The sequence below is a fragment of the Podarcis filfolensis genome (assembly GCF_964270895.1).
Source record: "Podarcis filfolensis genome assembly, chromosome: Z".
In the NCBI taxonomy this organism is placed as follows: Eukaryota; Metazoa; Chordata; class Lepidosauria; order Squamata; family Lacertidae; genus Podarcis; species Podarcis filfolensis.
In genome coordinates, this window is record NC_139617.1 from 38,688,739 (window position 1) to 38,704,887 (window position 16,149).

At 43.3% G+C, this 16,149-nt stretch overlaps 1 protein-coding gene and 1 long non-coding RNA gene across 15 annotated transcripts in view; one reads left to right on the top strand and one right to left on the bottom strand.

Annotated features, from left to right (window-relative positions):
* The window catches only part of PBX3 (PBX homeobox 3), a 235,944-nt gene extending 224,654 nt beyond the window's left edge, over positions 1 to 11,290 (top strand). For all 14 annotated transcript variants that reach the window (XM_083597051.1, XM_083597047.1, XM_083597055.1 and 11 more), the window contains one exon: positions 9,459 to 11,290. In XM_083597051.1, coding sequence (XP_083453177.1) covers positions 9,459 to 9,551 — 93 coding nt within the window. In that variant the 3' untranslated portion in view covers positions 9,552 to 11,290. The remainder of the gene's footprint in view (positions 1 to 9,458) is intronic.
* Positions 8,501 to 10,980, bottom strand: LOC310754813. Its single transcript, XR_014544047.1, has 2 exons — positions 9,051 to 10,980; positions 8,501 to 8,834 (listed from the first exon to the last, which is right to left on the bottom strand). It is a non-coding gene; the product is annotated as an uncharacterized lncRNA (long non-coding RNA).
* Positions 11,291 to 16,149: the final 4,859 nt, after the last annotated feature.

Below are 16,149 nucleotides of genomic sequence, written 5' to 3' on the forward strand. Positions count from 1 at the left end.
ACTGATACATGTATTATTGCAGCATTTCTTAATGCTATTTTCCTATGCTGTGGACTTGAGCTTCATAGTGTGGGGCACACAAGGGCTCTCTGGGAGAGGAAGCTCCTTGTCCCAATGAGATGAAAAGTTCTTTCCAAGCCTCCTCTTGGTGATGCAGACAAGAATGCTACCCTGTGTAAGATGAAGCTAGGTAACAGAAAATTGATTGCGTTCAACTATGTTTTATTAAGAGTAGACTCATTGAAACAAATGAACATTCATTGGGTCTATTACTTTCAAAAGGTTTACTTTGTTGGAAGCGCTATTTCTAGGGAAAGCAGCAGTGCCCAGCATCCATAATCAGCTGCTGAGATCCAAACACCTGGCACCGCTCACCTTGGGTGCTGTTTGAATTTTCTACCTTCTATCTGTGGGGAAATTAAAATGGCAGATGGTTTTCCAGCTGTAGCTGCTGCCCCCAGTTAAGCCCAGAGCTGGGTGGGCAAACAACTGGCCAAGGACACCAGCATGGATGGAGAAGTCACCCCAGGGCACTTTGCTAGGACCTCCCCCCACCCCACCCCCAACCTGGCTCTAGCTCTCATAACTTCCTCTTTTCTTTTGTCATGCTCTTCTCTGTGGTCATACATTTTATTTACAGGTTTGAAGCATTAGAGAAACCTACAGAACATGTATCCCATGTACCAAGAGCTTCACTGGTTGCCAGTCTGTATCTGGGACACAATTCAAAGTGCTGACTCTGACCTACAAACCTATGCTACTTGCATTTTCTGGAAGACAGTGTTCCCCCATTAAAGGTTTTAAGATCTTCAAGGGGCCATTTGTTATGTACAACCAACACCTAAACTTATAAGGCTGGGATACCTCGAGCGTTCATGCATGAGACTGTTAATCCCAGGGTTTGAGTACCATTCTGGGCACAAGATTCCTGCACTGCAGGGGGCTGGACTAGATGATCCTTGTGGTCCCTTCCAACTTTACAATTCTCTGGTTCTCTGTGTCTGTTCCTAACAGCCATGGTAGAAAGGCAGTATATAATAAAATAACTAATAAGCTATGGAGCTCCTTGCTGAGAGAGGCCCATCTAGGCACCCTTCTGATGACCTTCTGCTTGTTGTTGTTCTTCAAACACACCACAGGCTTCATTAGCTGACTCAGCCACTGCAAACGTGCATTTGCTTCTACATATGTTTTCATGTACATGTTTTCGTTTTTACTTTTTATATTACTGTTTTTAGTCACCTTGAGTGCCATTTTGATAGAAAGCCAGAATACAAAGGTAACAAATAAATTAAACCTAGAGGGATGAATGTGTGTGCAGAGTAGTGTTTATCTGAGAAGATGTAAAAAATCAGCAGATGGAAATTTCAGTATGAATTTGGTAAGAGACGGTAAAACGTATAGGCCTATAGCCCATAGCCTGTAGCCTGTAGCCATAGCGTTAAATATGTTTGTGGTGTTGCAAGTTAAAAAATATCAAGGGCACCCTGGCCTTCATATATCACAACTAACAAACTCACAAAGTGCTGCTGCTGCCAGATGAGACTTTTCCCTCTAAGGTGGTCTCATGCACTGTATGTCCCCTACCTCACCTCACCCAAATCAATAAGTAGGGAGTGGTCCATACCCCTAACAACTTTCTTATGGACTGACAATGTCTCTTCTGAGGGGTGGGGGTGTTAAAAGTCACTCTGTTAGAAGCTTAAGTATTGGGGAAGGGCCGTCACCCGGTGGCAGAACAACTCCATGTAGGGTTAAGGAAGTTTTTCTGACTGAAAACCTGGAAAGCTGCTTGACAGACCAATGGACAACTCTGTGTAATGCAGCTTCCCGTGTTCCTATATTTCCTTTGTTTTCCAGGAGAGTGCCCATTCCTGAAGTGTGTACGGCTGTCATGTGATCTATCCCTTCCACCTTTGTAGAGTCTTTGGCAAAGACATCAAAATGTGAATCAGGCACACAAGTAGAGATCCTGTGTGGATGGTGTGCATCTGAGTTCCTTCCCTGCTTTCTTCTACCTGTAGAACAGCAGGCAAAATAAGATAATCAAATGGGAAACTAGGACAAGTTAGTGGGTTTGGCTTAATACACTCTGGGAAAAATTCCCATGGATCAACTTCTCTCACCCAAGGGGGTCAGCCTGCCCTTCAAATTGATGATAATGAATCCATTGTAGCATTTCCTAGAAGGCTATAATTTTCTTCATAAAAGTTATTTGTCCTTGTTATTCATTAACAGAAAGGATGTGACTGTGGTTCAAGCTAAATCTAGGACTTATGGGTGGCACCATTGAGTCATGGTTATTAACTATTTATGTAGCAATTTTAATCTTGTATGATATAAAAAGTGCTGTTCAGTCAAGTCCATATTATACCATGTTTCAGTTAAAAAACCAAGGGCTGCTTACTAAAGATAGTTTCCGTTCTGTATCATTTAATCTCTTTCTCTCTCTTTTTTTCTTCTTTCTTTTTTCTTATTTCTCATGGAGTAAAAGGGTAGACTTCCTCACCTTTTCAGGGCATGATTTTGGATGAGGTGGGGGTTCTAATCCCCTTCCTGGACTGTGAGTACAGAACATGCAGTCTTTAACTTCGTTGACACCAAGGTGGAAAACCTGGGTCTGGGCTATAACTCTTCAGGTCGCAAGTAGGGGCTTGCATGGTTGATGTTCCTCTGTACATTCTCTGCACATAAAAAACTAGAAATCAGGGTGAGGTGCTATAGCCTAGCTTTCTCACTGACATTCGAGTTTTCTATGTAAAGCAAATACTTGAGGGATATAAATGAGCATTCTGTCATGTAAGCCCTTCCCACCAGTCTGAATTGGTGCCGCCCATTAAAGTGTAAGTTGATAATCTCAGCAGTTGCAGTTCTTGTGGACTATTGCAGGATGCAAGACTGTGACCTTCTGTATGTGACACAAAGTTGAGGAAGAATGAATTACTTGTCCAAGTCCATGGCAGGAGTAGAGTTCTAAAGCCATGAACAGGTCCAAAACCCTGTGCTCTGGGGATGCGGGGAGGGTCTTATTCACTCCACAGTTTGGCGCAAACTTTCAAGCAATACTGGGAGTAGGGCATAGCTTTGTGGTTTAGTCCACAGCTCTATGAACCTTTCAAAGCACTGTTACAATCTGTAACTTGAGGCTCTACTAACAAGGTGGTCTATGAGTTCCTTTATATTTTTTCTTAACTGCAGCACCTCCACTGGGCTGGGTAAAAATGCCTTTTTAAATACGGTAGGGAGCAGCCACACATCACTTCTTTTTTCAAGTTACATTTTCTACAGATCAGTTTCATTTGTTGTGAGACATTTGTTGTTACATTAGGAGCCGCACATCACTTCTGATGTAATTGTACATACAAAGAAACATTGCATGGGGGTGGGCGAGGCTGCCCCATGTACCGCTGGGGCAGATAATCTTTTCTACTACATAAGGTCCCTTTGAGTGTGCCATTGTGCATACAGGGACACAGGTAGCAACATGCGGCCACCCCTTGCAGCCAGTGATGTGCAGTCAGTGGACTACTAGGGGCACTAGGCTGGTCCCCTAAATATTCCCCTGGTGCCTCTTTCCCAAAGCCTGGGAAGCACAATGCTCCAATGAGTCCAGTAGCCCTCCGGCCACCTTCCCAAAGCTCACTCAACTTTGGGAATGAGACAAGACAAGAGAGTTTAATATCCTGTCAGAGCCCTTCTGCCTGGCTTGGGGAGGGAGGCACAATGCTCACATGATCAACGTCATGACATCTCTCCAATCACCCTCACAAGCTGGCACCTCTGGCCCTAACTGTTCGCCTGTAGAAAATTATACTGCATGCCACTGCCTGCAGCACTTACTTGGTGTGGTGGAGGCGCTGTGCTTCAAAGCTGCTCTTAGCTTGACCCTTTTAACTAAGGGAAAAAGCAAAACAAACAAAACACAGCCTACAAATCACTTAGTATGTAGAACCTGCCTATATAACGTCTTAAAATTTATTTAATCAGTTTTATCATCATCATCATCATCATCATCGATTACATTTATATAGCACTCTTCATCCAAAGATCACAGGTGGTTTGCAACATAAAATTTGCATTTCTGCATACAAAGTTTTAAAGATTTTATGGAATTATCCTAAAAAGTCTGCATGGGAATCAACAGAATGGACTATATGTCCCCATGCAGAGGCAGGATTGGATGAACTTGGTCAGATACATTCAGCCCTACCAAATTCATGGAGGTAGAATTCTAAAGCCAAGATTATTATATCCTTTGAGTCTTGAGAGGCAGATTGAAGTTCCCTTTTACCCTTACCTTTAGTGGTATGGATGCCACTGCTGTGGATTTGGTCCCACATCACCCTGAGTATGTGCAATGGCTTCTTGCCTACATGATTTCATCCTAACTCTCATGTTTGCTTACCATACAAGTGATCTCTGGCCTTCTGGGAGACCCTTCACTTGCATGACAAGTAAATTACATCAAAAACCAAGCACATGGTCAGAAGCCTTTAAGCATACATGCAGTGGTATAGGAGCAATTGTGTAGAACTCACAAAGGAGATCTTGGTCACATTCCCAGGGCAACCTGGAGAATGAACACAACAAGGGAACACACCACCGTAGGAAGAAGGAGCGTTTGCTCTACAGCTTTTGGTGTCTACTGGTGTTCATCCTGCCTGGAGGGTCTGTGTGGACATTTTGCACTGCTTTAGATTACTTTTCTTTTAATTAGCACTTTCACGTTAATCTTTTCCATATATGTGTGTGTGTGTGTGTGTGTGTGTGTGTGTGTGTGTATTTTATTACTGCAATTGCTTTGGGACACCCCTGGATGTGTGAAGCACTATATAAATATGACTCACCATCCTTTGGGTGGTTTTGTGAATTATTCAAGCATTACCTGTGAATAAAAAGCATCCTTTGGCAATCATATGGTAAACAAGCACATTCTCACATCTTCAGCACCAGTGCACAGCTGTGAATACACACCTTGGTGCTACGTAAGAATGGTTGATGAGGCAGGAACAGAACCTGCAAACAATAAGCCAGGCTATGAAGGGATGGAAGTGATGTCTATAAAATACTATATAGCCTGAGAGAGATTCAGAGGCCTTTTCTCTCCCCACCCTCCTTCCCCACCCCCACCCCCAGTCTTCCACTTGCCACAAGAGTAAATATTAATGATTTAAAATGTGATTGAAGACATTCAAATGGGGGGGGGGGAGAAGTCCCATTAAATACTCAAATCTTTTTCCATTTGAAATGTCAAATCTTTCTTTTTGGGGGTTTATAAATAACTCATAATAACCCACAACAAACCATATAAAAAGCCTTTTAGTCACATTTCTCCCTTTTTCATTTAAGTGTTTTGAAATGCTTCAGAGAATTTGCGATATCCTTATCAACATGATAAAATATGAAACCCTGATTGCCTGCAGCATTTTACAGACATGAATTCCATCTTCACTGATGAGGTCTGATAAGGCACTGTTGTATTATACAGTGCATAATCTCAAACCACCAGAGTAAGGATTAATTTATTTGGGGTGGGGGGGGGGAGAGAGAGAGAGAGGGAGAGGATAAATGCTAGCTGACAACCTCTCCCCCAGCTGCCAAGGCGAGTAAAAATATTGTACATTTGTTGTTTATAAATTTGGATAAAGAGGGAATGATGTTTACTTCAGATGGAATATCTTTAGACTCGTATCTGCATGAGAGTTTTCTCTCTTCTCTTAAGTAGATTTACATACGTTGGGAGGGAAGATAAAAACGAAAATTTAAGCACACTAAAAGAGAGCAGGAAGAGTAAGCAGAGGGTGCCTTTTACCTTCGCAAGCTTGTGATCTGTGGGTGTTACTGCTCTTTTCTCCATGTTCTGCACAGTAAGGTACTACTGACAGAGTGGAGCAATGGTTCTTCTGCCACTTGCTTTGGTGGAAGGCCATATTGCCAACAACGTACCCATGCTCTAACCTTTCCTGTTTGGTGGGGAGGTGTATTGGGCATAGGAAGAGATCCCTGCAAAGGCTATCATGTGCCGGGAGCGCTCGGAGTCAGCCTGCCTTGCTCCAGCAAGCGCCAGTAAGGCCTGCGCCCGTCACTTCCACTCAGCGTCCCCCCAACTCACGAGGCCTGCGCCTCCCTCTTCTTGACTGACATAAAAATATGTAGCGACAAGCTGTCTGCCACAGCAGAAATCTGATCAGACATTGATTTCAGCAATTGCCTCGATGGGCCGAGACAGAAGGCGAATTTGTTTCTGAGCACTGTTATTGCTGATGCAGGTCTAATGCGTTGGGGGGCCAGCAGCAGCCCAAGACAGGAAGCAGCATCCGAAAGGGAGAGCGGGGAGGAATTCTGTTTGTGGGTAATTGGAAAATAGATCAGAATAGGGTGCTTGCTTCTGCTTCTCCTCCCGCCCTCCTGGCTTTTGCTCAAAGATTATTGCGGTTGGAGGGAAGCTCGGGACTTGTCTCAACTGGCCTTGTAAATGGCTCTGACATGTGCCCAGAAGGAAGACTTTTAAAAATGAAATTAAGATCCAACTGTGTTAGAGTTTCTCCCCTTCTCTCTTCTCTCCCCCCCTTTTTTTAGATAGTTACATTGCTAGAAGAGCCTTGGGTCACTGGCTAAGCCCAGGGCCTTGTTGAATTGGACACTGTGCACACACCCATTGCTCAACATCTGGAATAGGCAGGGAGCCAGAACCTGGGCCTGGGGGGATAGCGGGGCGGGGGGGGGGGACGACAAGCCTAGAGCAGGGAAGGGAGAGAATATTCTTAAAGAGAATGTGCCTGAACACCTTCTGAATTCCGCAGGCCAGAGTTACAAACACAAAAGACTCAATTCTGCCTCCTAGTTTGTCTGAAGCAATTGTGGCTGTGGGGGTGTGAGAGGAATCTTTAGTTTCAGAAGCAAATTCCTTTTGCAGAAAACAACAATAACCATTTGTAAGATTCAAACTCTTCTCTAATTCTGATTTGGCCCCTCCTTTTAAAATAAATTGAACAAAAGCTTTTACTGTAAGAACTTGTTTGTCAGCCTTTGCTTGGCACAGTGTGGCTGTAATTGTAGGAGGTTTGGTTGCCCAGCCTGGAGCCAGACCAGGGACGATTTGGCTCACAGCTATCAGGCAGGTCCTTTAACCCAATGGGACACCTTGTTAGTAATAAACACAATCCCTTTGTGTTCCAGTGAGCAGTGGTCTATATTGTCACTTCCATAGTAGACCATATGCCTTACAGTGCTGTGTTTCTCAGTACGCATTCCGCAGTGCCAACTCAGGCCTCTTCTCACCTAACGAACACTTCTGCTTGTTGCTCCCACCAGCATGGCAAAGTGATATTTTTATCCACTGTCCAGGGGTGGAAAAAACACCCAATGAGCAGCCCTAGTAGCAAGCATGCCCCACTGGAAAATCTGAAATGTTGGGGAAGGTGTGGATCTGGCAAGAGACCTGATGTTGAGAAGTGGAAATCCAGAACGTCTAGTGCATGCATGGAAGTATCTGAGGTCAAGTGTTAGCTCTCTTGGCCTCGTTTTTGCCTGGGAATGGGGGACAGGTGGTTGGTGCATAGCAAGGGGGAGCCCTTGGATGGTGTTGCTGTTCATAAAACTTCATAGTGTTTTACAGGATAAAACAATAAAAAACAGCAACCATTTGACAAATCAAATCCCCTCCCCAAAACCCATATAAAACAAGCTCTATAAACCATGTGCATAGGATCATGTGAACAGAAGAAGGGCTTTGCTAGAAGCAAGGCCAGCCCACCCGTGAGGGCAAGGTGAAGTGACTGCCTCAGATGGCAGGATCCACAGGGGCAGCAGATCCAGCCTCCAAGGAATACAACACCTGCTGCTGCTGCTGCTGCTGCTGCTGCTGTGCAGCTGCCTCTTGTTGAATAGGAAGCGTTGTTGGTCTCCTCTCACTCTTGTTCCCTATGTAGATCTTCACTCACCCCTTGTTCCCTGGTGGGGGTGGTCACCATTTTGTGATTTGCCTCAAATGCCATAACATCTTGGGCTGGCCCGGTCCATCCTTCCATTCTCACAAGCAGGACATGAGCACAAAGCAGTCTCCCGCCATTGTTCCCTAGCCAGCTGGTAATCAGAGGCTTTCTGCCTCTAGTCTTGAAGGTATTGTATGGCCATCATGTCTAGTAGCCATTGATAGTTATATCTGTGATTGATTTGTCCAGTCCCCCTTTAAAGTCACCTAGGTTGTGGCCTTCACCACATCTTCAAAGGGCAAATTCCAGAGTTCAGCTGGAATAACTGCTTTCTTTTGTCTGTCCTGAATCTCCTGCCAATCACAACTACACAATAGAACCATGAATTTCTTTGTTGGCGTTATGATATTGGCAGTGTTATTTTCTATCACTTTTCTAAAACTGTCTAACATAAAAGTCATATTTTCCACACCCATTGCACACTGGGTCAACATATGAACTGCGCTGTCCACCATAATCCCAAAATACTTTTCTTGGTCAGTCACTGTCAGGAGGGTTTTTTTGGGGGGGGGCACCACTTTTTCATCATTGTTTGCATCACTTTACACTTACCAATTAAAGCACATTTCATCATTCATCATCATTTGGGTATGTTCTTTTGGATGACCTGGTTTTGTTTTTGACACCTTGAATAACATGTCATTTTCAGACTTGACCACCTCATTGCACACCCCCTAACTCCAGATTGTTACTGAACTACTGTAGTTAAAAAGCACTACTTATTACTTGAGAACTCTGAAAGGACAGATGAAGGAGTTTGTATAACCTTCTGTCAGGAGAGGGTTCCAAAACATTGGAGGAGCTGCTGCAAAGAAAGCCTTGCTCTTCATAGAAGCCAACCTGCCCTCTGCATTGGAACATGGAATAAGGTCTACTCAGAGTTGCTCAAATGCTAGGGGGAGGATTTGTACAGTAATTTGTTACTGTACTTATACCCTGCCCATCTGACTGGGTTGCCCCACCCACTCAGAGCAGATACAGTGGGACCTCTGGTTACGAACTTAATTCGTTCCAGAGCTCCATTCTTAACCTGAAACTGTTCTTAACCTGAGGTACCACTTTAGCTAATGGGGCCTCCTGCTGCCGCCACACGATTTCTCTTCTCATCCTGAGGTAAAGTTCTTAACCCGAGGTACTACTTCCGGGTTTGCAGAGTCTGTAACCCGAAGTGTTTGTAACCTGAGGTACCACTGTAATTTCATTCCCTGAGATTATCAGAACCAAAGCTGTATAGATAAAAACAGCACTTCAAACTGGACCTCAAACTGGCAACCTGTGTAGCTGTTCTAAAACCAGTAATATACAAGGGAATCTGTCCAGCACTGTTGACTATGGCATCCTGCCATTGTTGAAGCATCCAGATCAGTTCAGAAGCTGCCCCACATGGAACATAGGGCTTGCTGGTGGCAGTGCTAATATGCCTGATGGTGTCTTTTCAATTACATGTTTTCTCCCCCTCTGCAGGCAAATGGAGGCTGGCAGGACGCAACCACTCCATCTTCTGTGACCTCCCCAACAGAAGGCCCGGGCAGTGTGCACTCTGATACCTCTAACTAATCTCCTCACAACACTTTTCGTTCACCCTGAGCTGAGATGCCTTCCTTAGGTGCATTCAGAATCCCAGAAGGAAAAGAAGACCTAGCAAGGAAATGTTATTGCTTTTTGTAGCCAACCACTGTTGGCTTTACTGTAAAACCTTGTCATTTCCAGAGAACTCGATAAATGTGTTGTGTGTGGGGTTTTTTTTTTAAGGTATCTTAAATCATTTGTATATGTACCTAAAATATCACAAAGATGCGCACATTCACACCATGAAAATAAAAACAACAACAGCAACCACCAAGCACTTTATCCAACTAGGCCAAGATTTAGCATTGTTTGTAACCCTGTAACTATTTTGCAAAAATAATTTATTATCAACTTTCTCCCCTCCCCCCCAAAGGATGGCCTACCAGTTGCTAGCCTCTTGGCCTTAAGGGTAATAAGTAAGAACTGTTTTTAAGATTAACCTCAAGCAGCAGAACCAGGCTGTGGGTAACCTCACCTAAACCTAACTTCCAGTGAGAGCTGGAGTGGAAATTCAGATGCTGATTGTGTCCAATCTTCCTTTCTTTTTCTTCATATCTCTTCTAGAGTTGAGATACGTTTTGCTCAGTCACCCTTATTTCAAAGGCAGTTGTGTAATTAGGGTTTTATTTTGTTTGCTTTTGAAGCTTCCATCAAATCATTTCTTAGCTTTTGTTGGGATCCACTGTTAGCAAAGTAGGTTAGAATGCTGATTCTTTTTAACCCTTCTTTAACGTCCACTATGGTGCAAAGCCTCTCCATATGTTGGTCATCAGCAGGCACAGATGATCCACAGGAGATGGAGATGCTCACTGCTCAATTTTTTTGCAAAAAGCAAAGCCACTGGGTTGTACAGTATGAGCCGGGTGCTGAGCGCATCTGCCCCGGGTTTTGCCACTGTTCCTCAGTGGCAGCAAAGAGGCCAAACGGGCACCATTCTCCTGAGTGTTGTATATAGTGTAGCAAAAGAGTATTTATACATTTCACCAATCAAAACACAGCTTTATTACCTCATGCGAACTCATACGAACCAATAGAAACATGTTCTTTAGCTTAGAGTGCTCACTACTACCTCTAAACAATACTCACGCTGTAGTTCGTCTCCTTTTTTAAAATGATTTTTCCTATATCAATTCCCCCTTGCATCTTGTAATTAACTCTTTGTTTCCCTTCATTAAATGTAATGTACATTGTAATCTTTTAAATAATAATAACAACAACATTTTTTAAAATCCAGGTTGCGTTGGCAACTTTCAAAAACAATTAAAAATAGAGAGAAAAAGCTTTGAAGTGGAAACATTGGGTCTTTACATTTGACACAGAACAGTAAAACTGTTTGTAAATACAGAGAAACATTTTGAATGTTCTTCATCTTGTTACTATACTAATTCACGCAAAAGAAAAAGAGAAAAAAAACAAATAATGGATTGTAAAGCAGACAGGTTTCAGTATTCAGTACTGTATATTTCACCCTGTATTATTGGGGGCAGGGGGGTGGGTTGGGTGCTCTTTCTTTTCTTTTTCTTTTTCTTCTCTCTTTTGTATGGTATGCGATTCTGAAACTGATCGACTCAATGAAAAAAATAATAATTTGTGGCAGTGATTCTAATGTATTAAACCGTTTCGTGTTACTTTCTAACTGGATTACACCCTGAATTGAAGAGTCTTCCTTGTGGTAGTTCTATGTAGTTTCGAACCATGAATAAACTTTTTGCTTTCATGACTGAAAATGTGGACGTCATTTTCTTCCTGATTTGGCCAGCGGAAGATGGAGTTGGCAATGGTAGGGGCTGGCATAGAAGAAGTGAGGCAGGAGCCCAAACAGTTCCTGAAGACAGGCAGGTGGAGAGCCCTTTAATTTTTTCTGGACTCCTAACTCCTGTCACCGCTGACCATTGGCCATGCTGGCTGGGGCTGATGGGAGTTGGCGTGCAGCAACACCTGTTTAAAAGGAAAAGATGTGTGTATCCTTTCATTTTTCTCAAGGCAATAGAAACTGAGCTGTGTACAACAAATCACTGTTTCTTAATGTTACAGAGACATTGCTCTTAGGACAGGGGTTCCCAGGCTGTGGTCTGCAGACCATCAGCTGTCCATGAGTTTCATTCAGGTGGTTCACGCCATGGCAACATTAAATCATTATAATGATTTTTAAATTTGTTATGTTGCTTTTATTTCTAACCTTGTGTTTCAGTGTGAATTATGTGGAATGCAAATTCTAATACAATAAAACACAATATAAGCAAACAAAAGAAGCAACAGAATACAATTAAAATGATACAGTACCTAGCACAGTGTGTTACAATTTCTACAACAGGCAGAGAAAGCACTGAGTGGTCCACCGAGGTCTTCAGCAATTTTCAACTGGTTCATGGGGAAAAGAAGTTTGGGAAACATTGTCCTAGGGAAGAGCTTTCCAAATTGTGTGTCGTGACACGTTAGTGTGTCAGCTGCAGTGTGTAGGTGTGTCGCGTGAACGCTCCCCACGTTCCTCCCGGGGCTGGAAAGGGATTAGTTTAACCTCCGATTTTCAAGTAAACCTGAATTACTCTGTTGCAAAAAGTGTGTCACCAACATGAAAAGTTTGAAAAGTTCTGTCCTAGGGTGTAATAATGTGAATGTTTCAATGTCACATTCACAAGTATTTCACCCTTGCACCCCACCCCCTTGATTTCCATACTACAGTGGTACCTCAAGTTACAAACGCTTCACGTTACAAATTCCGCTAACCTGGAAGAGTTACCTCGAGTTGAGAACTTTGCCCCAGGATGAGAACGGAAATTGTGTGCCGGCGGCACAGCGGCAGCAAGAGGCCCCATTAGCAAAAGCGTGCCTCTAGTTAAGAACAGTTTCAGGTTAAGAACGGACCTCTGGAACGAATTACATTCGTAACTAGAGGTACCACTGTACATTCAAGGCCGTTGCTATGGGAATTCCCACATTTTGCCACTACTGGAGCAACTCCCATACCTTTTCTCTAATGCAAAAATGGACCACTAGTTTTGCCATTCATAAAGGTAAAGGACCCGTGACAGTTAAGTCCAGTCACAGAAAACTCTGGGGTTGCAGCGCTCATCTCACTTTACAGGCCGAGGGAGCCGGCATTTGTCCGCTTCCACAGACAGTTTTTCCGGGTCATGTGGCCAGCATGACTAAGCCGCTTCTCGCAAAACCAGAGCAGCGCATGGAAACACCGTTTACCTTCCCACCAGAGCAGTACCTATTTATCTACTTGCACTGGCATGCTTTTGAACTGCTAGGTTGGCAGGAGCAGGGACTGAGCAACGGGAGCTCACCCCGTCGTGGGGATTTGAACCGCCGACCTTCTGATCTGCAAGCCCTAGGCTCTGTGGTTTAGACCGCAGCACCACCCGCATCCCATTTTGCCATTCATACTCTGCCATGAAGGCAGAATGTAGTTTAGGAATAAGAGGAGGCAAATCATGCAGAATTGATTTATTTTTAAGTACTTACAGTCTCTGTTGCTTTTTCAAGTTATCTAAACTCTGAGGTGGTTGACAAAATTTTGAGCAGAATTGTGAGGTTTGTCACTATTGATATTTATCCAATGCTAGTCCTACTCAGAGTAGACCCATTGAAAATGACTCACTTGGCTCCATCAATTTCAGTGGATCTACTCTGATTAGGCAGAACTTAGATGGATACAACCCAATGTAGCTTGATGGTGTCACTTTTCCCAAATTGGTGTTGACCTCACATTCAGAAAATGACTTTAAGATGGCCATTCTTTTCATTACTGCCTTCACTTGACATTAATTTCTGAAATATTCTTTCTGCAAATACAATGGTAATTCTCTTAAAAGACATACCGTGTTGTGTTTTGTTCTTTTGCAAACCTCTTTATTTGTAAAACCGCTAATTTTTAAATGTTGATGAATAATACCCAAAGGTCAGTGCCAGGTAATAGCCTATTTGGTATATCTTCAGGAAATAGCCTTTCGGGCAATCAAATTAACAGAGGATCACGTGTGGCCAGTGGCCTTTTAGTAAACATATAAATCCTGCATACTGTTCAGTAAGAAAACAATCCAGCCTTTAATATATTTTTAAAGCAGAGAAAAAGAGAGACCTCTTGCCATCATTCACCTTATGTCTTGTAGGGGAACAGCTAGACAATTGTATTCCTGTTGTGATCTGCTGTATAAACTCAGAGGTGTGCTAGGTAACTAATGATTTGCATGATTCAATTAGCTTTTGGGTCAGTTTCCCTTATCAATGACCCTTGTACTAAGTTATTTTGTAAAGTGTCTATCCCCCCCGTCCATTAAGCCAGGGAGAAGAAAAACACAACCCAAACAGCGAACAAACACAATTCATCTTCTTCAATGTCCAAAACAAGCCTACATTCATCACAACAATCTTTTATCACAAGCCACCACTTGCACCTTTCCCCATCAGCCTTAGAAAGGGACCAGTCTCCTTCTTCCACCACCACATTTCCTGCAAGTAACCGTTGCTTTTTGCTCGCTCTGCTGTGAAACGCTAGTTGCCAATTAATAAATAAAACCTAGGCCGAAGGGAGAAAGCGCCGTCCATGGATAAGTCCCCTGTGCGTGCCGGAGAAATGCGGCGAGACAACCCTTGCCTGGCTTAATGGATCTCTTTGCCTCCCCGCACGTGCCTGGCTTAATACTATAATTCTGCAGAAATCCTGTTTCCAATGTAAAGCGTGTCAGTGGGAAGTGAGGGCGGCATAATTGAACGGGCACAAAAGATGTCCCTCATCTTGATCACAGCTTGCCTGGCCACAGGCAAAACCCTGTCACACGGTGATGAGGTTCACTGAAGGGCCATCAACAACCTTTTGGGCAGCCCTTGGCATGGCCCCTCTGCCCAGTAGGCATAATTAAGGGGCTTCCTTATAACATGAAGCGGGGGTGAGGGGTGGGGGTTGCTGTCTGGTGAGTGATAAGCGCTGCTTCTTTCTCCTTGCTCTTCTCCCAGCATTCAGCAAATAATAATAGTAATAATAGCAAAGTGGTCAGTCACACATCAGAAAGGTTTACTGTAAGCACCAGCATTTAAAGTAAGTCTTCCTGATGGCTTTGTGCATCCTTAGCCGGCAGCTGTACTCTGCCAGAGACAGGCTCCGACCCTAATTGAGTGATAATGGCTTATGTAAGGACTAGGTCTGTGAAAGGGAGCAGGAGCATTGTACAGTCTGCATCAAAAGCAATTTCTGGTTTTAGGAAGGGATTTCATCCATGGATCCCCATGAAACCCCATGCTCAAGTCTGTAGTTGTCTAGGATTGCTGGCCATGTTTAGTTCCATTTCTTTCTCTACCATTTAGGAACAGAATTATTATTATTAATCCCCCTCTAAGCCGCCACCTCAAGACAATTTACGCACAAGACAGTCAAAAACACAAATACAACAAATACATTTAAAACAAGACTAGTACCCTGACAAGTGGGACACTCATTGCAGAGACCCATTTATACAGTTGAGAAAGCCTGTGGGGACAAAAATGTCTTAAATTGTTTCTGGAAAGTGCAGATAGGAGGTGCTTATCTTGACAGGAATGATATTCACAGAACAGGGGCAGCCACACTAAAAGCCCTGCTCCGAGTTACTACAGCTTGGTTTTCTGAAATCTTTGGAACTTGCAGGAGAAACTATCCCACAGACTTCTCTGTGTGCCTGTGTTTTTTTAAGCTTTTATTTGAACATTATGAAATCATGCATCGCTACACAGAACAAGTTTTTCCTCCAGCCCAAGACTCTTTTTAACAGCAGTGATTCTAGTATCCAATACTGTGCTAATTACAAGAGTTGCCTGCAACTGAAATCCTACTCCAGGTAAACCCATTGAAACAGATAGACATACGTTAGTCATGTCCATTAATTTAATTGGGTCTACACTGAATACAACTAATGTTAGACACAAACCCAATTCTATTTGGGAGTGGATTAGTCCTCATACACACCATACCTTGAACAGCTAGGTTCTCCTTCCACTGTGCCTCTAGATGCTAGTGGCTGGGTATCACAAGTGATGAGAAGCTCTGTTGTGTTCAGCTGCTGCTTGCAGGCTTCCCGTGATTGGTTGGCCAATGTGAGAACAGGATGCTGGAGTAGAAGCTCACTGGGTGATCTTGGGCAATTTATTAACCTACCACACAAGATTGTTTTGAGGATAAAAGGAAGGTGGTGGACTTCTCTGCAGTGGAAGCTTTTAAACAGAGGATGGGTGGCCATTGCTCAGTGATTCTTCAGCTGTGATTCCTGCTTTGCAGAGGGTTGGACTAGATGGCCCTTGGGGTCCCAACTCCACAGTTCTATGATTCTATGATAGGAGGAGAACTGTATAAGTTTTCTGGGGAAAGCATGAGATTTTTTTTTAATGAAATAACATAGAATTCAGGCTTGGACCTATGTAACTGAAGAGGTTTCTAGATTTTGATGAGGGATATAATTTTTTATTTTATTTTAAAAGGAAGAGAATCATTCACAGATCAGCCTATTTTATTTTATTTCATTAACTTTAATGTTCCTGTTCCATGGACTGTGAAGGAAAAGGAGCCATTAGTTCTCAGGGGCTTTATCTATCTCCATGCCATACAGAG